This window comes from Erythrolamprus reginae, chromosome Z (assembly GCF_031021105.1).
Source record: "Erythrolamprus reginae isolate rEryReg1 chromosome Z, rEryReg1.hap1, whole genome shotgun sequence".
NCBI lineage: Eukaryota > Metazoa > Chordata > Lepidosauria > Squamata > Dipsadidae > Erythrolamprus > Erythrolamprus reginae.
Window position 1 is genome coordinate 9289395 of NC_091963.1, and position 26040 is coordinate 9315434.

The window sequence follows — 26040 nt, forward strand, 5'->3', positions numbered from 1 at the left end:
TGCAACCTCATGACAGCTCAGCAAACCGGGCCAAAGAAGCTGATTTCTAAGTCAACACACTTTGAGTTTGGATTACGGCCGATAAATACTGAACTCTGTGGAATTAGCCAAGGCGTGGCGGCCATCTCTATTCCCACCTCTCTGAGATCCAGTAATTACAGGGAACTACAGAGCAGGATTGCTGGCCGTAGAACAAAGAAAGAGGAAGCCAAATGCTATTAACGCAAAGTGCTTGAGAAATTTGGAACTATCGTATTTTATGACCGTGAGAAAGGTCCGATGAAGGTCACCGATGCCCGGATGCTGAAGGATACTCAAGCCTTGTTCCTCCTAACAGGATTATCCAGTGGCTGAGTCATTCCTATTTCTCATTCCAGTGTGCCTGCAACCCACCATTTTATGGAAGGCTGCACCGGGGGGGGGGAGTTTGGCAGGAAGCTCAGAAAAAATATTTTGGCAGATAAAAAGTGCTGCACTTGCACTGGATTTTTCAAGGGCAGTGAAGGCCCAAGAAATTAGAAAGGCAAAGGAGGAAGAATCAGGATCCCTAAGATGATCTGCTCAACCCTAGGCTGATCCCCCAGCTTGCTCTGTAGCAGCTGTTCAAAAATACGTTTTGCTTCCTTGAGCTTGATATGATCTAATTTGGAAACCTCATTGACCTGCTGTTTGACTCAAAGAGTTTTAGGTAAAGTTTCTCAGAGTTTAGCATCCTGGGACCTCATAATTTCGTGCCAATTATGAGGCAAATCAATAATCCCAATTAATATCACTGTCCAAAAGATTATTTGTTCAGAAAAAAAAAAGTTAAGCATACAAAGATAGTCCTTGATTTATGGCCATACAGTAAGAAACCATTTGAAGTTCAAAAAAGTAAGGTTTTGCAGCGTAATCTAGATCAGTGTTTTTCAACCAGTGTGCCGAGGCACACTAGTGTGCCGTGAGACATGGTCAGGTGTGCCGCGAAGCTCAGAGAGAGAAAGAAAGCAAGAGAGAGAGAAAGAAAGCAAAAGAGAGAAAGAGAACAAGAGAGAGAGAGAGAGAGCAAGAGTGAGAGAAAGAGAACAAGAGAAAGAAAGCAAGAAAGAGAGAAAGAGAGAGAAAGAAAGCGAGAGAGAGAGAGAAAGAGAGGGAGGGAAGGAGAGAGAGAGAGAAAGACATAGAAAAAGGTAGGGAGAGAGAGAGAAAGAGAGCAAAAAAGAGAGGAAGGAAGGAAGAGAAAGAAAGAGGGATGGGGAGAGAAAAAGAAAGAGGAAGGAAGGGAGAGAAAGAGGGAGAGAGAAATAGAGTAAAAGGGAGGAAGAGAGAGAGAGAGACATTTTTTTTGTCCAAACTTTTTTTAGCCCCACCCCACCCCGCTCAATGTGCCCCAGGGTTTCGTAAATGTAAAAAATGTGCCGCGGCTCAAAAAAGGTTGAAAATCACTGATCTAGATGAAAATGAACAAAATTTCACAAAAATGGGGGGCGGGGTTTGATGAGCAAAATAAACAAATAAGCATTTTTTTTTCACTTCAATTTTCATTTCATCGTGTTCGAAAATGTTCAAATTAGTATACTAGTGAAAAAAGTATTCAAAAAGACCATTCCAGTAGCTAAAATCAACCTTTTTATACTCCGGGTCTAAAAGGACCCGAAGGGTAACATTGGTAATTTTTTTTGCCCAGCAAAAACTATACACCCCCCCCAAACCCCCCCCCCCACCCTTAGAAAGTACCCCTCAAATGAGAAAAAGTCATGGAATTTCAAGTTTCAGATATGCAGGGAATAATTTTTACGGGGTCTCAAACTTCATTTCGGGTCTTTTTAGACCCGGGGAGAATACCAGTTTTAAAAGGAGAAAGAAAAAAAGAAAAGAAAACACAACTGCAAAAATAGAAGTTAGACAGATCTCAAGCAGATTATTTTTTCAGCCTTAGAACAATGCTCCTTCAGTGATTTAAAATTAATTTGTTCTAGTCAAAACAAATCTTAGGCAGATTATAGGGGAAAAGTCCACATGGAAAAAATTAGCGGGATTCAGTTTGAATCCTGCTTTCCTTGTTTCTGAATCACTTGAAGGATGGATGTCTTTTCAGTCATCTTAATTCTCAGTGAACATGTCTTGATTCCTCCACCTCCTCCTCCTCCTCCTCCTGCTCCTCCTCCTCTTCTTCTTCTTCTTCCTCTTCTTCTTCTTCCATCCTCCTCCTCCACCACCACCTTCTCCTCTTCCTCCTCTTCTTTTCCTTCTGCTTCTTTCCTCCTCCTCCTCTTCCACAGTTTAGTCTAATAAACCCGGACCCAGTCCCAATAGAAAGAGCTCTTCCCATCCTAACTCTTGCAAATATTATTGGTACTATTACTACAAGGCTGGCTGCAAATAGAAGCTGTCTAGATCCTCTACACTCACATTTCTTAAAGGGTGCTCTGAAGATCCTCTCAGTGGTACACTCTTCTCTTTATACTTTACAGGGGACCCTCAACTTAAGATCGAGGCCAAATTTTCTGTTGCTATGTTGTTAAGTGACTTTGCCCCTTTGATGATCTTTCTTGCTACGATTGGTAAGTGAATTAATGGGGCCAGATTGACATATGGACATCTCCGGAGAGGGGCGGCATACAAATCCAATAAATAATAATAATAATAATAATAATAATAATAATAACCCACATCTAATTAATATATTAATTAGATTTGTATGCCCCCCTCTCCGTAGACTCGGGGTGGCTAACAACAGTAAAAAGACAATATGAACAAATCTAATATTAAAAGTAATGTAAAAAACCCCAATTTAAGAAACCAAACATACATACAAACATACCATGCATAAATTTTATAAGCCTAGGGGGAAGGAATATCTCAATTCCCCCATGCCTGACGACAGAGGTGGGTTTTAAGGAGCTTACGAATGGCAAGGAGGGTGGGGGCAACTCTGATATCTGGGGGAAGTTGGTTCCAGAGGGTCGGGGCAGCCACAGAGAAGGCTCTTCCCCTGGGACCCACCAAATGACATTGTTTAGTCAACGGGACCCGGAGAAGGCCAACTCTGTGGAACCTAACTGGTTGTTGGGATTCGTGCAGCAGAAGACGGTCCTGGAGATATTCTGGTCCGATGCCATGAAGGGCTTTATAGGTCATAACCAACACATTGGCAACCAATGCAGACTGTGGAGTGTTGGTGTGACAATGTCCTCTTCTCTTCTCTTCCTTTCCCTTCCACCTGGAATATGTTCCCCCTTTTCTGATAAATGTTTCCTGAGTAGCTCTTTTTAGACAATTTTCTAGTCTTTTCCATGCTCTTACCCTGGATATTCCTACACATCATTCTATTTCTGATCACGAGCTATTGTATTTTAGCATGATTTGGTATTTATCTTTGAATTTTATTAACCGTCATTGCCACTGCTAACATTATAAGACACTGTCAAGCTTAAATATTTGAAGGGATTAAAATCAACTCTGAAAGTAATATTAAGGTTCTAAGTTCTCCCTTTTCAACTACCTTGTTTCTTTCTGCTTGTATTTTCTGTTGGATAAGTTCCTGGTCTTGCCATCATGTTTTGTTCAATAATTCATTGATATGTACCAATAATAAAAGTTATCAATATTTTAAGAAGTGGGTTGGCTCAGAGACTGTGTGGGCCAACTCTCTACCTACAGATTTCATCAGTAATAAACTTTGGTCTCTACTTCCCTCTCTTAGTGCTATTTTGCTCTTTAAATAATGGATTTTTAAAATACTTTATAATCAAATGTTATTATATGAAATGCCTGAACGACCCTAGAAAAACTCCAAAATTAATCTAAACATGTTTAAAATCATAATTTTGTTTCCTTGGTCCCTAGGGAAGAGAAGCTTACTATGTCATTTTATCTTAGCCAAATAAAGTGGAAAACATTAATTTTATTAAATAGGAAAGAACTGGATTTTGTTGGAAGAAATCCAGAGTCTTTAAAAAGTGCTTTGATAACAGGCTGAATTTTGCAATCTTTTGATCTTTGCAAATATTCACACACAATGATAATCTAACTCAATGACTAGATTTTAAAATGGCCTTGTTGGCTATGTATTCTGTATTTTTTTTTCCAGCTCCAGAATGTCTGCAGGGTATCGTGTTTGGGGGCAAAGCTCTGTTAAATTGATGAAACAAATTATTGAAAGCAAATACAAAGGTTCAATTTGAAACGTTTCTCTACTGTTTCCAAAAGCCAACTCTGGGTAGAGACTTCTCCCGTTTTTCCATGGGGAGCATCTGGGTAATAAAAAAAGCATATGGATAAACTAATATTCAATATTTCCCCATAGATATGAATTTTATTTAGCGAAATATGGTTTTGGGCTCCTGTTAAAGACTAATGTACATGTTTACACAGATTCTTGAACAGGGACTGAAGCATCAACTTGACTTATAAAAGATGAGCAGAGTTGGAAGGGACCTTGCAGGTCATCTAGTCCAACCCTCTGCTCAAGCAGGAGACCCTATATCTGCCTCTACCTAGGATCGAACTCACAACCTCCTGACTGTGAGGCAAGAGCTCCACCTCTAGGCCATAGCAGCTGGGCACTTCTGAACCATTTATATGTCTATCTATGGAGATTCGCAGACATCTAGGTCATGGCTGTTTCATGGGTGCTTTTTCATAAGGCAATTAGACTTGTTTTTTCCTATGGTAGAACAAAGTCCAGTTGCCTTTTTAAAAAGAAACTTTGGGGTAATATTTGTAGTTCAGGGATGAAATGAGGGTCCCTTGGTGCTCTCTGAGTTTAGGACTAGCTCTAGATCTAGGTCTAGAAAGCTTAGAACTACGTCACCTAAAACACGATCTAAGTATTGCCTCAAGATCATATGCTGCAACGTTCTACCTGTCAATAACTATTTCAGCTTCAATCGCAACAACACAAGAGCATGCAACAGATTCAAACTTAATTTTAACCGCTCCAAACTTGACTGTAAAAAATACGACTTCAGCAACCGAGTTGTCGAAGCATGGAACTCATTACCTAACTCAGTAGTGTCAACCCCTAACCCCAAACATTTTTCCCTTAGACTATCCATGATTGACCTCTCAAGGTTCCTTAGAGGTCAGTAAGGGGAGTGCATAAGTGCCTTCCGTCCCTTGTCCAATTGTCTCTCCTTATCTCATTTATCTTTTCTTCTTTTCAAATATGTTCACCTGTACTTTTATATCTTTTCTTCTATTCTTTTCTTTACTTATATTATTACATATCTTTCTCTTCAATATGTATTATGTATTGGACAAAATAAATGAATAAATGAATAAATGAATAGATAGATAGATAGATAGATAGATAGATAGATAGATAGATAGATAGATAGATAGATAGATAGATAGATAGATAGATAAATAAATAGATGGTGTTTACCTAGTTTGGATAATTAAATTAAATATGCTAGCTAGTTTGGGCAATTAAATGCTTAGGACTAGCACTGATAAAGTTATCTAGTTTGGGTAACGAAACATTTGCAAGAAAACAGCCAGAGATCACCTAAGACCTCTGACTTCTCTATCGAATGCCAAGGAGATCGGAGTTCTGAATGTCCTCTAAGAGTCTGCCATAAGCACAGTAGTTTAGAAGCCTGAACCTGGTCGACAGGAAGAAAAAAAAAGGAACATACAAGAAACAGCACCATCTTAAGGTGTAAATCTGAAGAGCAGACCATATTAAACTGGAGAATTGTCCGTCATTCGGAAGATATGGAAGAAGTCACTTTATAGCCAGGCTCTTGAGTCAAGTTGCTTACTATAATCTACGAAACAGGTTTATATTCCTATGCTGCTTGCAAGATGGAAGTCACCACTAGGGATTAGTGGCTTTGCAGATTTTAAACTCTAACTTTCCAAGCCCAACATGAAGTTGGTTCAAGTATGTCATCTTTCAATGTTAATCTTTCTGCATACAGTAGTATCTCTGTCATATCCTCTATTAACTAAAACATCAAAGAAAGCATGGGGTGATTGTTTATTTTCTTGCAGACATTTCATTATCGAACTATTTAACATCATCAGTGCAGTGTAAGGTTGTGATGTTAGCACCAAGAGATGAAAGAGGATGCGCTCTCCCTCGCTCTCTATCTCTCTGTCTCTTCCTCACCCCCCCAATTTTGGGAAAAGAAATTGGCATTGGGTTGCTATAAAAGTAATCATAATAACAACAGAGTTGGAAGGGACCTTGGAGGTCTTCTAGTCCAACTCCCTGCTTAGACAGGAAACCCTGCACTACTTCAGACAGATGGTTATCCAACATCTTCTTAAAAACTTCCAGTGTTGGAACATTCACAACTTCTGGAGGCAAGCTGTTCCACTGATTAATTGTTCTAACTGTCAGGAAATTTTTCCTTAGTTCCGGATTATGTCTCTCCTCGTTTAGTTTCCACCCATTGCTTCTTGTTCTACCCTCAGGTGCTTTGGAGAATAGTTTGACTCCCTCTTCTTTGTGGCAACCCCTGAGATATTGGATCTCATGCTATCATGTCTCACCTGGTTCTTCGTTTCGTTAAATTAAACATACCCAGTTCATGAAAGCATCCTTCATATATTTTACCCTCCAGTCCCCATCTTTGTTGCTCTTCTCTGCACTCTTTCTAGAGTCTCAACATCCTTTTTGCATCGTGGCGACCAAAACTGGATGCAGTATTCCAAGTGTGGCCTTACCAAGACCTTGTAAAGTGGCATTAACACTTTATGTGATCATCCTCCAGGCCCAACTGCCCTTACTATACTGCAGCCAGGTACAATGCAGATAAATCCATATTGCAGAATTTATTCTACTCTTCTTACTCTTCTTATATTTGTCTTCTTAAGTGCTTTGTATCTGGCATGGTGATTAATCAGAATCTCTATAAATATACAATGTAAAGATACACTGAGGAGAACTGTTTTCTAGGACTATTCAAGCTTTCTGGTTCTGATAAGAATTATTATCTTGTTTGCATCTTCCTTCCATTCCAGGTTTGATCATGCAAAATAGTTTTCTGATTAAGTCACACACATAATTCTTTAAACTGCTTAAGGTTCTCACAATCTGTATCTCTCTAGTTAAGCACTAAAGCTATTGTAGTCACTCAAAGTTGTTTAAAATGGCTAACCATTCTTTTTTTTTCTCTTCAAATAAATACATTTTAAGGAATCAGGTTTAGAAAAGCTGGTCAGTTCTAACTGATGCTAATTCTAATTAAGTAAATAAGGAAGGAAGGAAGGAAGGAACGAAGGAACGAAGGATGGAAGGATAAGGTAAAGGAAGGAAGAACAGAGGAAGGAAGGAAGGAAGGAAGGAGGGAAGGTGGAGGGAGGGAGAGAAGGTAAGTAGGAAGGAGGGAGGAAGGAAAGAAAGAAGGAAAGAAGGAAAGAAGGAAAGAAGGAATACAAGTTGAGGAGCAAAGTTCCAAGATTGTTTGCAAGAGTCAGGGCAATTTCTTGCACAGGTTGTGCCCAATCGCAGCAGAGTGATGCTGGTCCTCCTCAATCATTTCGAACACGGACACAAAATGTACATTTCTCCTGATGACAAGATCAGGATCCCACCCATTAAACCAAGACGCTTAAATTCAGAATACAAGTTATTGCACATTCTGTTCTGTTTTCCTCCTGTCTCCACCTTATTTTCACACAGCCGGCAAAGAAACCAGAGAAAAGCTCTTATGGGGGAAAAACAGGACCAATGCCTTACTTTTTCTTGACCTGGAGAAGAACTTGATCCCTCCGGGGGAGGTGGAAGGGTTAGAGCCAGAGGAGGAAGAGTCTTTTGACGATGACCTGAAAATCCCACTGAAGCTCATGCGCCGAGGGGAGCGAGGCGGTGATTCCTGGTATGGGAAGGGGAACACCGTTTTGGGTGAACCTGGACTATGTTTAGACTTGACAGGAGCAGAAGATGGACTGGAAGGTCGGTTCTGGAACCCCTTTGAGAAGATTCCTTTGGAGGGGCTCCCTGAATTGTAGCTGTCTTCGGTCTGCAAAGGGAGGGAAAAAAGCGTTGAGTTGAAATATTGGGAAGTCTTAGAATCATAGACTACAGAATCATAGGGTTGGAAGGACCTTCTTGCCCAATCTCCTGCTCAAGGCATGATTACTTATACCAATGATGGCGAACCTTTTTTTCCTTGGGTGCTGAAAGAGCATGGGCATGCGCTATTTCGCATGCACGAATGCCCACACCCAGGGGTGGACTGCTGCCCGGACAGGGATGACGACAACATAGTGGGGTAGCGAAAATGGAGCTCCGCCCCAGAGTACCCAATTTGCATTGAAAGATGTTGAAAGAAAATGCAGGGCAGGATGCATAAGCTATGGCCACAGTGTGGTAGTAAAAGATTTGGTAGCCCTGCACTGCCCACACCCATAAGTCAATGCTGAGGGAGGGCGAAAATAGCTTACCCTGCCCTCCAGAGGCCCTCTGGTGGCTGGAAATGGCCTGTTTCTCGACTCCTGATGGGCTCAGTAGGCTCGTGTTTCCCCCTCCCCAGGCTCCAAAGGCTTCTCTGGAGCCAGGGGAGGGTAAAAACACCCTCCCCCACCCCCTGGAGGCTCTCTGGAAGCCAAAAACGCCCTCCCAGAGCCTCTGTGCGACCCAAAAATCAGCTGGCCAGCACACACCTACATATTGGAGCTGAGCTAGATATGGGGCACCCGTACCATAGGTTCGCCATCACTGACTTATCTTATCCCAGTCAAAAGGTTGTCCAGTCTGTTTTTTAAAACTTCCAATAATGGAAGACCCAGAACTCTGAGAGGCAAATTGTTCTATTGATAATTGTTCTCAACGTCAGGAAATTTGTCCTGAGCTCTAGGCTGGATTTCCACTCCTGCCCTCCAAAGCTTTGGAGATTCCCTTCAAATATTGGAAGACAGTTATCATGTTCCCGCTACCCCAATACTTTTCTTTGTTAGGCTAGTCACACCTAGCTCCTTCAACCATTTGTTATACGATTTAGCCCAGTTAACTCTTTATCATACTTGTTGCTATTCTCTGCACATTTTCCAGGGTCTCCATTAAAAACAATTAATAACCAAATATCACCTGATTCTATTTCAACTTCCAAGTGCAAGGCTTTATTATGTATGGACAAAATCTACCATCTTTCAGCTATTGTATGTTGTTGCACTTTTTAAACAGTATTATTTGTCTGGGCAAGGATCCAGTCCTCAGCAACTACTGTTCCCGAGGCTATAAAAAAAGTTACAGAGACACTGGGATGAAGAAAGTAATGTGAGGTTTGGAACACCTAAGGCCCCAATGTGCAATTTTTTTTCTGTAAAAGGCAATCTGTCAATGGGAAATATTAGATGGGGGTGTGTGTGTCAGGAACCAAAAATAAACAAAGATCAAAGCGATCTCATATCTCTTTGCTATCACCACCTTCTGCTTCAGCTTCAACCTGTGTGTGTGTACTCACACACCTAGGGAGTATAATATATTCCAGTACACTTACACGCATGCACACATTATATATACGCACAGTATTTTTGTGGATTATTCTGTCTCAATATGGAGTGTCCATAAAACTTTGTTGAAGTCCACACATCTGGGGAACAGTAAACTAGGTTTGTACTTCACTTGCCTTCCAGGATCCCAAGATAGTATGTGTATGCGAAGTCACAGGCAGGCACACACACGCACAAACAAACAAACACACAAACCACCTTTCTACAATTGTCATCCTAGCAACAAATGAAATACTTTGGGTTTAGAGTCTAAACTTTAGACTATTGCCCTCAGCCAATCCAATAAACTTCCTTGTTTAGAGATGGATTTAAACCTGGGTCTCCTTGGTCCTAATCCAACATTTTAACTGCTATTCTGACCAGTCATTCCATCCTTCTTCTCTCCAGCTTATCTCTAAGCAAGTTGGACCTTTTCAATCTCTGTGGCCTGACCTTCAAAGATGATGAATCGTATTTCCAAAACAGCTGTAGCTCTGCTGATGAGGGATATATAATCTAGTCAGAGATTGTTTGTAACTCAGGGGCAATAATCTCTCATCCACCTAGCAACATCAAAAAGAGGCCAACCTGAGGTTAAGTGATTTAGATGTCTAATGTTATTTTAATTTTCTTCGCCACCATTGCGAATTGAGCATATATAAGCAGATATAAATAACTTAAATAAAACAGACAAATTTAAGATGTCAAAACATAAGTCTCAGAAGCAGCACAAGGTGAAATTTAATCCCTGATTAAAAACAAGAAATTCAGGTGGTTGAGCACTAGACAAAAACAATTTGAAATAAAATGGAAGGATTGTGAAAATAAAAATAATCCACCTTCTAAGATTTCCCAGGTAGAGTGTATTTTGCTTCTAATACAGTATTTAGGAAAGAAAAATCCCACGCGGTGTTGTGGTTCAGTCTGGGACCCCTCCGGGAATGGCTGACCTTCTGTCGGTTTCCAGCTCAGAGGGAGAGGCTGAGGAACAGGAGGTGCAGACTGACGAGGAATCCCAGGCTGAAGAAGAAGGACAGCCAGAGTCCCACCGGGGGGAGCTCTCCCCAGCAAGCAGCCTGGATTCCTTAGGGGAAAATGCTCAAGACATCATAGATATGCGACAAAGGAGAGCTAATCAGAGACGGACTCAATTGGCTAAGTATTTCCAGCATTAGAGGTCACAGCTGGGTTTGGGTGTGGTGCTCTTGGGAAAGGATAAAAGGCGGACCCACCCTTCCTGGCTTGTGGAGTTTTATCTTGGAGATTCGTGAGACCTGTCTGTGAACTTTGGTGGCTTACAATCCTGGTTTGTGCCTTGGACTATTGAAACCTTGGGGGGGGGGTGCCAGCAAGAAGCTTGTGGTATTGACTGGACATCAGGACCCTGCTGTAATGTATTATAGCCTGTCTGTTGTGAAGACAGGTTTTCCTTTGTGCTTATTTTTTCCAGCTATAAAATACTTTTGGCTTTTACCAGAGTGTCTGGCTGTTTTTTCAGTTGGTGTTGAGGTCTGGGGGAACCCAGACAGAACACGCAACATCCGCCTTCCATGTTCTCAGAAAGAAAATCTGAGGACAGTCAAAAAGCAAAATTTATTTCAGATCTAAGACAGGACTTGATTTGGGTTGGGTTTTTTCCTTCTTTTTGCACACAGAAGGGTAGATGGATTGGTGGGGCTTTAAAGTTGGAAACCTGCCCATTTGACTGAGATTCAAAGACTTTGGGGAGAAAAGCCTGGAGCATCATTACCTAAGGATTTGTCATCTAGGATGAATTCATTGAGGGCATCCAAGCATATTTCTCTACAGAATATGTGGAAAGAGCAATTTCTGAATGAGAAATTATTTATTTAAGCAAACGAGGCGTCTACCATCTTGATCTTTTTATCAACCTTGTGGATGCTGCCAACTGATTCCTTTGAATCAAACAGAACAAACATACCTTAATTACCCACTTCAAGGTCACAGAAAGATCAGAGCAATCATCATTTCCTTCCTTCCTTCATTCCTCCCTCCATCAATCCATCCATTCTAGGCTGCCCAGCCCCCAAACTCAGGCCTTATTATTTATTTGTCTGTCTGTCTGTCTGTCTGTCTGTCTGTCTGTCTGTCTGTCTGTCTGTCTGTCTGTCTGTCTGTCTGTCTGTCTATCTATCTATCTATCTATCTATCTATCTATCTATCTTGTAAGGCAGAGAATTAAGGGGAAAGTTGCAAGTTCAAATCCCAGTGGGTATGGCTAGCTGATGAGGCCAAAATAAGGCCGAAATAGATCTATCCTAGTCTCCCTTAATTTTCAAATTCAGCAAAAAAAACATGTGACACATACAGATAGAATTGTCAGCTATCAATAAAATTAACTGCCTTGGAAATGGCCCTGGGTTGGGCCGAGAGGCAAATAAGGAGCTGTGATATTCCTTCAATACACCAGGGTGATTTGACACAAAAATATGTAACCCTTCCTTGGTGCAGAGCTGAAGGGATTGGATACTGTAGCCTAGAGGATAATTCTCTGCCTTACAAGGCAAAGGTTGCAGGTTCAAGTCCCAGTGGGTATGGCTAGCTGATGAGGCCAAAATAAGGCCGAAATAGATCTTTTCAAATTCAGCAAAAAAGCCCCATATATATATATGTCACATGTTTTTTCGCTGAATTTGAAAATTAAGGGAGACTAGGATAGATCTATTTCGGCCTTATTTTGGCCTCATTAGCTAGCCATACCATATACACAGACACACACACACACACACCATTCATACAGTGTGGCCCTGTCAGTTGTTAGTTCATGGCCTCGGGGGGGTAGTTGGTTCCATAGAGCCGGGGCGGCCACAGAGAAGGCCCTCCCCCATGGTCCCGCCAACATGCATTGCTTTGTTGACAAGACCCAGAGGAGGCCAACTCTGTGTGTTCTTATTGGTCTCTGGGATGTACGTGGCAAGAGGCAGTTCCGTAAATAGTCTGGCCCTGAGCCATGTACAGCTTTATAGGTAAAGATATATGTGGTAGCCAACAACTGCCATATTCCTCGGCACATATGGTTATTTGGGTGTTTATCTCCTTACAAATTCTTGGTTTGGTCCCAGAAAGTTCTGCCCAAGCTTTTTAGAAGTAAATTAATCAGGAATAAAATGACAAAAACATCATGACCTCTGCCGTCAGGCATGGGGGAATTGAAATATCTTCCCCAAGCCTATATAATTTATGTATGGTGTGTTGTGTGCGTGTTTTTTTAAATTATGGGTTTTTAACTTCGTATTATTAGATTTGTATTGTACATTGTTTCTAGCACTGCTGTGAGCCGCCCCAAGTCTACGGAGAGGGATGGCATACAAATTTAATAAATAAATAAAGGTGCCTGGCTATAAATTTTCTTTGGCAACTATAGGCAAAACCTCATCTGTGCATGCAGACTCATCTCACCAGTTCATAATTTCTCTTTTAGCTTTTTGATTAGAAAAAAAATTAAAGCATTAAGCTCCAATCCAAGGGATAATGGCTTTACGTGGTAGATAAGAACACAGAATAGCATGAAGAAGGGAGTGGGTGAAATGCAAACCTTTTAAGGTCCTGGAATGTACTTAGCTTAATACAGTAGTCTTTTTTCTGCTCTCAATTACACTGTAAAAAACCCTAAAATGTCGTACTGTGGTAGATGTGAGTCAGCTCCGCAGTACTTCAGCCAATTTCAGCTGCTAAATCAATCTACTTGTGAAATCAATGGATCCTCGACAACATTAAAGCCAGACAGAAAAAAATGCCCCTGGAATTTTTCTTGAAGGTGTCCCAAGGGGTAAAGAAATAAAATTAGAACATGGGAGCAACTGCATTTTAAATGCTGCCCTTCCAGATGTGTGCATGGCTTACTCAAGAAAAATACAGGTAGTCACATCTGTTTAATGACCATTCAAAGTTACATTGGCACTGGAAAAAAGGGACTTATAACTGGTTTTTCACGCTTACAACTGTTGTAGCATCCTCATGGCCATGTGATCAAAATTCAGATGCTTGAACATTGGCAAGAGAATGCTGAAATACTTTGGGATAGTTGTTGTCCTGGGATCAAGTGATCCCATTTTGTGACCTTCTGAGAAGCAAAGTCAATGGTGAAGCCAGCTTCATCTCCAACACAGAGGGCGGGACCCAGGGGAAGAGCCTTCTCTGTGGTGGCCCCAGCCCTCTGGAACCAACTCCCCCCAGAGATTAGAATAGCACCCACCCTTCTTGCCTTTCGTAAGCTTCTTAAAACCCACCTCTGTCATCAGGCATGGGGGAACTAAGATATTCTTTCCCCCTAGGCTTCTACAATTTATGTATGGTATGTTTGTATGTATGATTGGTTTTAAAATAAGGGGTTTTAGCTGTTTTAGTATTGGATTGTCACATGTTGTTTTTACCACTGTTGTTAGCCGCCCCGAGTCTACGGAGAGGGGCGGCATACAAATCCACTAAATAAATAAATAAATAAATAAACACTGGAAATTTTTAAAAAGATGTTGGATAACTATATGTCTGAAGAGGTATAAGGTTCCAAGGTTCTTTCTATCTATTCTATTGTAATTCTATTTTCTATTCTATTCTATTCTTATTCTTATTCTAATTCTACTAATAACTGCGGTCATTCACTTAACAACTATGGCAAGAAAGACTATAAAATGGGGGGAAACTTAACAAATGTCTTGCTTAGCGATGAAATTTTGGGCCGAGGGTTACTTGCATTTATTTTCATAAATATTATATTTCCATATAATATTAAAGAATCAGATCAAAGTTTCATCCAGGTTAGCACAAAGTTCCCACAACAGCTAATCCGATGCCAGGAGAAAAAAGTGGTTTGAAGAACAGTCCCATTCTGGTTTTATTTCACCACACCTGCTAGAAGAAGAAAAAAAACTCCCATTGATCAGAATTCACTGATATATGGACTGTTTTCAGAAGATCTGACTTCTCCACAGTCCCTGTGTGCCATTTCATTCATTGCAGCTGACTATGTTATCATTGTTGTTGCTGTTGTTGTTGTTGTTGTTGTTGTTGTTGTTATTATTATTATTATTATTATTATTGGCTCTAAATCATTGTTTGTATACAAATCCAATAAATAAATAAATAAATAAATAAATATAAAAAATCTCCACTCTATCCCATTATGTGGTCTTAGTGTGTCACAAGAAGCTTTCTTGGGAGGATACTGTTGAGCAACTGGCCAGTAGTTCATGAGATATTTGGAAGATTATTTGAGAAACTCAGTACGGTGAGAAGGATAAATATAGTTCTGGAGAAATGAAAGCCTCTGCTTGTTTTCGGACTTTCCAATGGTACTTTAATGAGCAGCTTTTTTAATTGAGTGGAGCAAAGAGCTTATGAAATAAAGAACAATGGAAATGGAAAGAGACCTAGAGGCATCTCTCTCTCTCTCTCTCTCTCTCTCTCCCTCTGTCTCTCTCTCTCTTTTGCTTTTAAATCACCCTTGACTCTTAGAGACTGCTTGAAATCTCCTACTGCCTGCAGTTTTCTTGGCAAAGTGTTTTTGGAAGTAGTTGGCCATTGCCTGCTTCCCAGGGCTGTGAGAGAGGGACTGGCCCAAAGTCACCCATGTAAATATTACTTATTTACCCTTAAATGCATAGCTCACCTTTAATCTGGAATAACAGATTAATAGAGTTGGAAGAGACTTTAAAGTTTTCTAACACAACCAGTATTATTATTTATTATTATTATTTATTAGATTTGTATGCCACCCCTCTCCGAAGACTCGGGGCGGCTCACAACAGTAATACAAAAACAATATAACAGTGAGACAAATCTACTATTAAAATAAAACATATCTAAACCCCCAACAATTTAAAAACCATACGACACATACATACCAAACATAAAATATAAAAGCCTGGGGGAGGATGTCTCAGTTCCCCATGCCTGGCGACAAAGGTGGGTCTTGAGTAATTTGCAAAAGACAAGGAGGGTGGGGGCTATTCTAATCTCTGGGGGGAGTTGATTCCAGAGGGCCAGGGCCACCACAGAGAAGACTCTTCCCCTGGGGCCCACCAAAAGACATTGTTTGGTCTACAGGACCCGGAGAAGGCCAACTCTGTGGGACCTTATCGGCCGCTGGGACTCGTGCGGTAGAAGGCGGTTCCGGATATATTCTGGTCCAATGCCATGTAGGGCTTTAAAGGTCATTACCAACACTTTGAACAGTAATGCGTTCTAAAATCCGCTGCTACCAGTTTGCATTTGTGTGGGTGTATCGGCCCTCTGGAACCAACTCCCACCGGAGATTAGAACTGCCCCTACTCTTCCTGCCTTCCGTAAACTCCTTAAAAACCACCTTTGCCGTCAGGCATGGGGGAACTGAAACATCTTCCCCTGGGCATGTTTAATTTATATATGGTATGCTTGTGTTTATGTCTGTTAGTATATGGGGTCTTTTTAAATCTTTAAAATTTAAAATTTAGATTATTTATGATTTGTTTCCACGTGTTGTGAGCCGCCCCGAGTCTTCGGAGAGGGGCGGCATACAAATCTAAGTAATAAATAAATAAATAAATATTTACTATTACTGAACGTCCAAAATATACTATTTAATTCTATGTATATATGCCATATGTGCACATACATATTACACACAGACACACGAAAATATACATTATCTACTATATATCTACTATATAAACTGTATATGTATGTACACACACAGACACACACATGCACAGCTCTTCTAAAATTATACACATTCAATCTCATTACTGCGATAGGAATAACATACCAAGAGCCCAGAAGAGGAAAAAAGAAAAAAAAATTCTACCAGTTCTGCGTACCTGACCGAAGTTTTTCTACCAGTTCTGCCTATCTGACTATACCTGTAGGAGCTCATCACTGCATGAGGTGGCTAGTGGAAAAGTTGACCCCTGTATCCTTTCTGTGCACTTTGCTTCCTCCCTCTCTACCCTGGTTAATATAATTTTAATTTAATTTTAAATGTATTATCCTTTTTTTTTTTTAATGTTTTACAGTGCATTTTAATTGAAAGTCTGTAAGGCTGCCTAGGGTCATCTTTAGCAAAATGGGCAGCATACGAGTTTAATAAATAAAAATAAATAGCACAACATTCTTAGAGTTCATGGATTTGGTTTTCAAGGGACATTTGAAGGTCTCTACCTTTCGCGAAGCATGTTTCTCAGACCCATCCATGTCCCCATCCAGGAACGGCATGGCAAAGGAACTGAGATCCTAAAACAAACAGACAGAAGGGTTTTTTTTTAAAAAAAATCATTAAAGCTTGAAAAGCGAACACCATCCATAATTCCCAAATATCCTTAGGCCCCCAAGCTATTTGAGCAAATAGACCCTGCTTCAGGATATGTTTATTTGAATGATATCAAAGCAACAATCAGAATCACTAAAGGACATGACAACACAGGATAAAAGGGTACAAGGTTAACCACAGTGGTTGCTCCAATGCCCAAGATAGAAGCTACAAAAGCGTCGGCCATTTTGTTTTATGTGTGACTGATACAAAAGCTATATAGCAGCCTTTGAGGATACTATCCTAGTTGTCACCTTGACGTTTTGGGCCACACCCTGCTAGCTACACCATATAAAGCATTTTAGGATCACAGGTTTTACCAGTTTTAACTGGCCAGCTATCAAGGAGGATAGAAAGTTGGTTCAACCAGGGAAGGATACAATAATGACTCCAAACTATGCTGTACCTATAATTCATAAAACCAAACAGAAGTGACTGACCGTTCATTCTTAACTACTCGGGTGTCCCATTGAGTCCAATGATGCTTATTGATGGATAAGTGAAGATCCTGGATCATGAGGCCCTGTACATTGTCAATCACACCCCTGGTCATTTATTGGTTGGATTACTGCAACACACTTCACATGGGGGTAGTATTGAAAAGTATTTGGAAGCTATTGTTGCCATGGTCCAATTCAAGATGTTGGTTGTTATCTTTAAAGTGCTTCCTGGCATGGGGGCAAGAGTATCTGAGGAACCATCTCACACCAATAGGATTGGCCCACCCCATTTAGAATCTGCATCAAAGTCTTGCTACAGAATCTAAGTGTCAAGAGATTTTGACTGGCAGGGTCCAAAAAAGGGCCTTTCCCCCCCTTGGACTCAGGAACATTCTGCTGCTGGAGACGAAATCTCCCCTCATTCTTTTGGTCGTCTGAAAAGGCCTTAAACCTTGCTGACTTGGGGCCTTCACTAGAGGTGACTAACTGGGTGGAAAGAAGGCCTCGGCCTTGCCCAGTTCTTTAGGTTTTCCTTCCTATTAAACTACAGTATTCCTATTTTCAATTGCTTTTATAATTATCTTTTTTTTATCACTTTGTATGCTGCCCAGAGTTGCTTTAACAATGAGATAGACAGCATATTAGCTAAGAAAGATAGATGAGAGAGGATAGAGAGAGAAAAAGAGACAGATAGATTTCTATACATAGCCAGACAAACAAATGATAAAGACAGTTAGAAACAGAGGAAGGGAGAGAAGGAAGGAAGGAGGGAGGGAGGGAAGGAGAGAAGGAAGGAAGAAAAAGGGAGGGAGGGAGGGAGGGAGGGAGGGAGGGAGGAAGGAAGGAAGGAAGGAAGGAAGGAAGGAAGGAAGGAAGGAAGGAAGGAAGGGAAGATAGAGAAATAAGCAGGTATAGAAAGGCAGCATGGATATAATGAGCAGGGCCCGCATGTCTACCTTTAAGCCAAGCAAGTGGAAGAAACAATTTCAGGGGACCCTTTCATATCATAGGAGATACCTGCTCAAAGGTACCTGCTCCTGGAACCAAATCACTTTTGGCCTTTCTGGGAGCAGAACAATACAGGCTCCTTTTTTCATGCAGCATCCAAGCGGACGATCGAGTCTGCGGTTCTTCTACAGTATGAGGAATACACTTCTCCCTCTTCTCTCCCCATCTAAACATCTTTTAAAACCTTCAAGGTTTTATGTCCTGGTGAACAAAGTTCCTCTAAGAAAATTCAACCCTCTACCGCTCTCTTCTTCCCAGAAAAGGAAGGACATCTGCACTGACAAGTCTTCCCTCCTACTTCTGAAATCAGTTAGTAAAAGCAGTTGGTCCCTCGTTCTTCATTCTCTTTCCAGAAGGTTCTAGACTATACGCATCTGAAAGAACATATCCAGATTTTTTCTAAAGCAAAGAAATATCTCCTTAAACAAGCTTACCACTATTCATTTAGTGACCGTTCAAAGTTTTCTGTTACAAACTGGAAAAAAATTGCAAATGTTTATAAATATTTTTCTTTTAATTTTCCTCTTCTTGGAACTAAAACTGAACAAAAATGTGAGTTATTGTTTAGATGATTTCCCTTTTTATGGAAGCCTGGTGCCTAAATCACTAGACTAAATTGACTTTCTAATTTTCTACTTCCAGAAAATAAACATCAATTAACTTCTTGCTGTTACTAGGTGCTACTTGAAGTTTCTGTTTAATTTTTTAAACTTTTTAACTAATCATTTTTTTGCTTTACATTTTCTCAATTTTTAGTGGCACAAAGGATAAAGCTGTCGATTTGTACTGAACTCAAATGATGGTTGAGGCCTATTCCGTGCCTGGCCCCAATACATTATTTGCTTGTCCTTTATTAGCCCATAGCCTCTTATGGCAAAATCTCCTTCTGGGACTGAGGATTTTCAGCCTTCGGAAAGCGTCAGTGGCCTCCTAAAGTATTAAATTAAAGCTACGCAGAAAATTAGGGATAGATATTTAAAATTAAAAACAGAAGTTGGGTCCACTGTTCTTTTTCCTGTCATTCTCCACCAGACAAACTCTTGTTCATCGACATAAAGATCTGAATCTCATTCCTTTTGGGGTAGCTGCTTGCTTATATATGTGTGTGTGTATTTGTATTCTGCTTTATTGGTTTTTAAAAAAATATACTTTATTAATTTATTAAGAATTGGGAAAGGGGATGGGGATACAAAAGGAAAGATAGGAGGGGTATGAGGCAAGCAATCTTTTTATACAGTAGCATATATATATTGTTGTATATTCATTTCAAACATCTATAGATAATTATTTTATGTTCAATATTCATATTTACATAATCTTATATCTATAAAATATAGTCGTTTAAGAATAAAGTAGAGCTTTGCTATATGCATTGATAGATAGGTGTTATAATAAAGATTTTAGATGAGATAAGAAAAGAAGGGGGGGTAGTACTGTACCTGCATTCTAGCAGGAATATGTATTGTGACAACTTAGTTTGGTTATGTTTATTAATTTTGTGGATAAAAGATATTTGTGAGTTATGTTATTAGTATATTGTCAGCAATTATCGGATGGATTGAACTCAGACAGAGATTGTGTCAGTTTTGATCAGAATTTCTGTTGTGTATATCTTCCTTTTGATTTATGTTGAGGAGTTTTAATTGGTTTTTATTTTATTGTTTTTAAAATTTGTATTCTGCTTTATTGTTTTTATATATAAAGCAGCAAACATTTTTATCATATTTTCCTCCTACTATTTTTTACACAACAAGCCTGTAAGGTGAATTGGGCCAAGAAAAAATGATTGGCTCAAAATCACCCAGCTGGTTTTCATGCTGAAGGCGGGCTAACAACTCACAATCTCCTGTTGATTGGCCCAAAGTCACCCAACTCGCTTTCATGTATAAGGCAGGACTAGAACTCACAATTTTCTGGTGATTGGCCTCAAATCACCCAGCTGGCTTTCATGGCTAAGATAGACCTTGAGCTCAAAGCCTCCTGCATTCTAGCCTGGAACCTTAACCAGTAGCCCAAACTGCCTCACTTACAGCCACAACTGAAGTTGTTTTGGTAGACATTGTAAGCAGATTTCAATTGCACTCCAGTCAATGAAGGATGCTCCAAAAGAAGTGGAAAGAAGCCATCAAAAATAAAAATAACCATAAAGACTACAGCATTGGTGTTTTAAAAGGGGCAACTTCACAGCGAAAATTAGCATTTTCCCCTTCTTTTTACCGCCATCTAGTGGCTGTCTGTCTTTTGGAAGAACAGATACTGAAGTCAAAGCTCATATAGCACTGATGGCGAACCTGTAGCAAGGGTGCCACAGGTGGCACATGGAGCCATATCTGCTGGCACGCGAGCTGTTGCCCTTGGTCAGCTCCAGCACCCATGTGTGCACGGGCCAGCTGATTTTTGGCTTGCACGGAGGCTCTGGGCTTGCAAGGAGGCTCTGGGCCCCGAGACTTCGGCGAGGGGCGGCATACAAATCTAATAAATTGAAATTGAATTGAATTTTTGGATTCTGGAGGGCCTTGGGGGGGGGACGTTTTTGCCCTCCGCGGGCTCCAGGAAAGCCTCTGGAGCCTGGAGAGGGTGAAAAACAGGGGTACCGGAAGTTGGGAAATGGGCTGTTTCTGGCCTCCAGATGGACCCCGGGGGGGGAGGGACAGGGAAGGGAATTTTTGCCCTCTCTAGGCATTGAATTATGGGTGTGGGCACTCGCACAGGACCAGAATACCTCTCCGGGACCGTCTTCTGCCACACAAATCCCAGCGGCCTATTCGGTCTCACAGAGTGGGCCTTCTCTGGGTCCCGTCAACTAAGCAGTGTGGTCTGCCGGGGCCCAGGGGAAGAGCCTTCTCTGTGGTGGCCCCCACCCTCCTTGCCTTTCGTACGTTGTTGAAAACTCATCTTTGCCGCCAGGAATGGGGAAATTGACACCTCCCCTAATCACTGTTTTATGTATGGTTTGATTGGGTTGTGTGATTATTTTATTAATAAGGTTTTTTACATTGTGTTTTTAGATATTGGATTTATACTTTGTTACTATTGTTGTGAGCCGCCCCGAGTTCTCGGAGTGGGGCGGCATACAAATCTAATAAATTGTTGTTGTTGTTGTTGTTGTTATTATTATTATTAGTGTGTGTGCATGCACTTTCGGCACCCAAAGGAAAAAAGATTCACCATCACTGTCATATACTTTGGCCACCAAATGAGAAGAGAGGGCTTATTGGAAAAGATTGGAAGAGATTGAGAAAGATGGAAGGCAACCTCTGATAGACAGTGGGGGACAGCGGAGTGTGGCATAGTGTGGTCCATGGGATTGTACAGACTTAGACATGACTTAGTGCCTTAACAACAGGAAGAGGGAGGGAGGGAGGGTGGGAGGGGGAGAAAGAGAGAGAACCATTTAACCTAATCAGCTTCCACAGGTATTCCAAGCTCCAAATGCAAATATTTAACATCAGTCAAATCATAACAAATAACATTTGAGGGATTTAATTAAAAAATCATCTGTGAAAGGAAAGGATTGAAAAGCAGTCTAAATGAGAAGAACAGCCAGTTAAGCCATGTGGCGTTCAAACCAACAGACTTAACCTCTTGTACCATACCAATTCTGAGCCTGTTTTCTCCTTGGCCAGTCTGAAGATACACAAAAGTAATTTTGTAAGACTTTTAATCAGAGAGTTTCTATTGACGCTGCAGAAGGCAGATCATCAGACGCCTTTATAATTTCGTTGATTTATGTCTGCACAACATATTGGAGTTGATTAATTACAGATGGTTTTCAATTTACAGCCATTTGCTTAGTGTCTGTTGAGTTACAACGGCACTAAAAAGGTGACATGATCTTTTTTCATATTTATACCCATCTCTATAACTGATCAAAATGAAGACACTTGGCAAATGGCATTTATTTATGACACTTGCATGATATAGACATGATTGGACCATGTGATTGATTGTTTTGAGAAAGTAAAAAATGTTGACTTTTAATTGGGTGAAAACTATGGGATTCAGTTTTCACCAGACCTCTGCAAATTTATATCTACCTGCCGCAGAGTTTTGTTTGTTATGGGTTTAGTACTAGGAACCTTGACAAAAAGTAATGTTAGCATTCATGAATTTGGGGTTTCCTAATCTGGCTTAAAAAGCACATAAAAGCCAAGCAAAGCTTTTATCACAAGTTGACCACAATCTTGGCTTTTTTTAATCCTACATTGTGGCACCCTGGCTAAATGCCTTGATGGCATTCTAACCAGATTCTGCAACCCAACAGGACCGACACAGACTTCAGAGGATCATCAGAACTGCAGAAAAAACAATGGCTGCCGACCTGCCTTCCATTGAGGACCTGTGTACTGCAAGAGTCAAAAGAGGGCGGGGAAAATATTTACTGACCTCTCGCATCCTGGACACAAACTGTTTCAATTCCTACCCTCAAAATGACGCTAAACAGCGCATTGCACACTAGAACAACTAGACACAAGAACAGTTTTTTTCCGAACGCCATCACTATGCTAAACAAACAATTTGTTAAGGGAGTTTTGCCCCATTTTATGACTTTTCGCCCCATGGTTGTTAAGTGAATCACTGCCGTTGATAATTTAGCAACCCCGTTGTGAGTCTGGCTTCTCCATTGACTTTGGTTGTCAGACGGTCACAAAAGAGGATCAAATGACCTTGGGGCACAGCAGTAGCGGGTTGCTACCGGTAAAGGACAGCGCACTGGTAACGATTGCTGAACTGTGTGCGCAGCTCCAGAAATCTTGTGAGGGGATGCACGTGAGAGATTTTTGCAATTTTTGGCTTCTGCGCATGCGCAGAAGCAAAAAAAAATCACTGAAATCTCACACACGCTTGCAGTCCCCTCGTGAGATTTTGCTGGGGTGTGATTAAGCTGGGATATGTGAGCTGCAAACTAAGCAAAGCTGCACACGCAGCACACTGGAAATGGCGGTAATAGGAATCCGCCCCGGGACATAGCAACGTTTATAAGTATGAACCAGTTGCCAAGCATCTGAATTTTGATCACGTGATCATGGAGATGCTGCGAAACGCTGTCAAAAGTCACATTTTTCAATGCCGCTGTAACTTTGAACAGTCACTAAACGAAAAAGGATTATTTATTTGTTTGTTTGTGAAACAATTATGTTATGGTAATTTGTACAAATGAAACATTAGAAAAGTAATGATATCTCTCTCTCTCTCTCTCTCTCTCTCTCTCTCTCTCTCTCTCTTTTTCTGCTCTCTGAGCATGCACAGAAGGAAAACCATCCCTCTGCGCATGTGCAGAAGCAAAATTGCATGAGGGGACATGTGCATGCACAAAATGTCACAATGCGCACACAGCGCACTGGTAGGAAGACAAGAGGAACCCACACCTGGGTGTGATTCACATAAACATACTTTTAGCAATAAAAATGTTGGTTCCATTTGGGGTTTTAAGTCAAGAAGTATCTATACTAGTGATTCTCAACCTTTCTAATGCCGGATTGTAAAAATATGTCCCAAGGCGCCAGAATAGAAGCTTTAGTTCCTAACACCAGGGGAAATTTGTCTTTTCCTAAATGAAGAGCCAATATGTAGATATCAACTGGACAGCTCCTGATTTTTAATCTTCTGGTGTTTTAAAATCAAGATTGTTATCCAAACTTGTGACAACAAATTCATAATGTTATGTTCCCACCCTTCCGAACTCAATTATTACTAATCTGCCTTCCAGTGAAGACCTGTATACTGCACAAGTCAAAAAGAGGGCTGTGAAAATATTTACTGACCCCTCGCATCCTGGACATAAACAGTTTCAACTCCTACCCACAAAACATCGCTATAGAGCACCGCACATGAAGACAACGAGACACAAGAACAGTTTTTCCCAAACGCCATCACTCTGCTAAACAAATAATTCCCTCAACACTGTCAAACTTTTTACTAAGTCTGCTCTTCTACTTCTACGAGTTTTTTCTCATCATTCCTATCATCCTTTCCCTCCCACTTAGGACTGTATGAATGTAACTTGTTACTTGTATCATTAAGATTTTTATTAATATTGATTATTTCCTCATTGCTTATTTGACCCCTATGACAATCATTAATTGTTGTACCACGTGATTCTTGACAAATCTATATTTTCTTTTATGTACACTGAGAGCATCTGCACCAAGACAAATTTGTCTTTTCCCTTGGTCTTTCTTAGGTGACCCCTGTGAAATTTATTTACTTATTTAATTTGATTTTTATGCCGCCCTTCTCCTTAGACTCAGGGCGACTTACAACACGTTAACAGTAGCACTTTTTAACAGAGCCAGCATATTGCCCCCACAATCCAGGTCCTCAAATGGGTCGTTCAACCCCCAAAGGGCTCCCAATCCCCAGGTTGAGAACAGCTCATCTACACCCAAGAGCTGAGGACAGCATCTTTTCCATCAGATCAATAAAAGTTAAGGTCTCTTTGTGCCTGGTAGTTTGACACCCATTTTGTACTTATTTATTTATTAATTTGTCCAATACACAAATACATAGGAAGAAAATAGACATGAAGTAATATATATATATAGATAAATGTAAAAATAGAGGAGAAGATACATGAAAGGAAGAAAATATATATGATATATGAAATAAGGGAAAGACAATTGGTCAGGGGACGAAAGGCACACTGGTGCACTTATGTACGCCCCTTACTGGCCTCTTAGGAACCTGGAGAGGTCAATCGTGGATAGTCTAAGGTAGAAATGTTCGGGGTTAGGGGTTGACACTATTGAGTCCGGTAATGAGTTCCACGCTTCAACGACTCGATTGTTAAAGTCATATTTTTTACAGTCAAGTTTGGAGCGGTTAGTGTTGAGTTTGAATCTGTTGCGTGCTCTTGTGTTGTTGCGGTTGAAACTGAAGTAGTCATTGACCGGTAGGACGTTGCAGCATATGATCTTGTGGGCAATATTTAAATTGTGTTTTAGGTGCCATAGTTCTAAGCTTTCTAGACCCAGGATTGTTAGTCTATTTTCGTAGGGTATTCTGTTTCGAGTGGAGGAGTGAAGGGCTCTTCTGGTGAAATATCTTTGGACGTTTTCAAGGGTGTTGATGTCCGAGATGTGGTATGGGTTCTAGACAGATGAGCTGTATTCGAGGATGGGTCTGGCAAAAGTTTTGTAGGCTCTGGTGAGTAGTGTGAGATTGCTGGAGCAGAAGCTACGTAGGATCAGGTTAACAACTCTAGAAGCCTTTTGGCGATATTGTTGCAGTGGGCTTTAGCACTTAGGTAATTTGATATTAGTATTCCAAGGTCTTTTACTGAGTGTGGGTTGGCTGTGAGAATTTGTTTATTCAGTTCATATATGAGGTTTGGATTCTTTTGGATTCTACTTGCTGGTCTAAACAGCTGAAATCTTCTCAATTGCCTTGGATCCTCAAAATCGGTTTAAAGAGAGATTTCTTCTCCCCTGTTAAGTCTTGAATTTCAATTACTGGGGAATGCTCTGTAGTTGTGCCCCTTGTGGAAGGCCTTGAGAATGACTTATTTTTTAAAACGATATACAGTGATCCCTCGAGTTTCGCGATATCGATCTTCGCGAAACGCTATATCGCGATTTTTAAAAAAATATTGATTTTAAAAAAAACCACTTCTGGGTTTGGCTTCGGGAGTCAGCTGGGAAGCGGCGCAGCTGTTTTAAAAGGTCGCAGCCGGCCTGGGGGGCTTCCCAGCACCCCCCCGAACCCCCAACCCGGGTTCGGGGGGGTGCTGGGAAGCCCCCAGGCCGACTGCGACCTTTTAAAACAGCCGCGCCGCTGCCCAGCTGAGTCCTGAAGCCAAACGCCAAAGGCGAACTTCCGCGTTTGGCTTCAGGACTCAGCTGGGAAGCGGCGCGGCTGTTTTAA

At 40.9% G+C, this 26040-nt stretch overlaps 1 protein-coding gene across 2 annotated transcripts in view; it reads right to left on the reverse strand.

Annotated features, from left to right (window-relative positions):
* PRKAG2 (protein kinase AMP-activated non-catalytic subunit gamma 2) overlaps positions 1–26040 on the reverse strand; it is a 247892-nt gene that overhangs the window by 133153 nt on the left and 88699 nt on the right. Inside the window, exons 2-3 of one of the 2 annotated variants that reach the window (XM_070728762.1) lie at positions 16582–16653; positions 7673–7955 (exon numbers count right to left, since the gene is read on the reverse strand). In XM_070728762.1, coding sequence (XP_070584863.1) covers positions 7673–7955; positions 16582–16653 — 355 coding nt within the window. The remainder of the gene's footprint in view (positions 1–7672; positions 7956–16581; positions 16654–26040) is intronic. The other variant, XM_070728763.1, reaches the window with a different exon arrangement.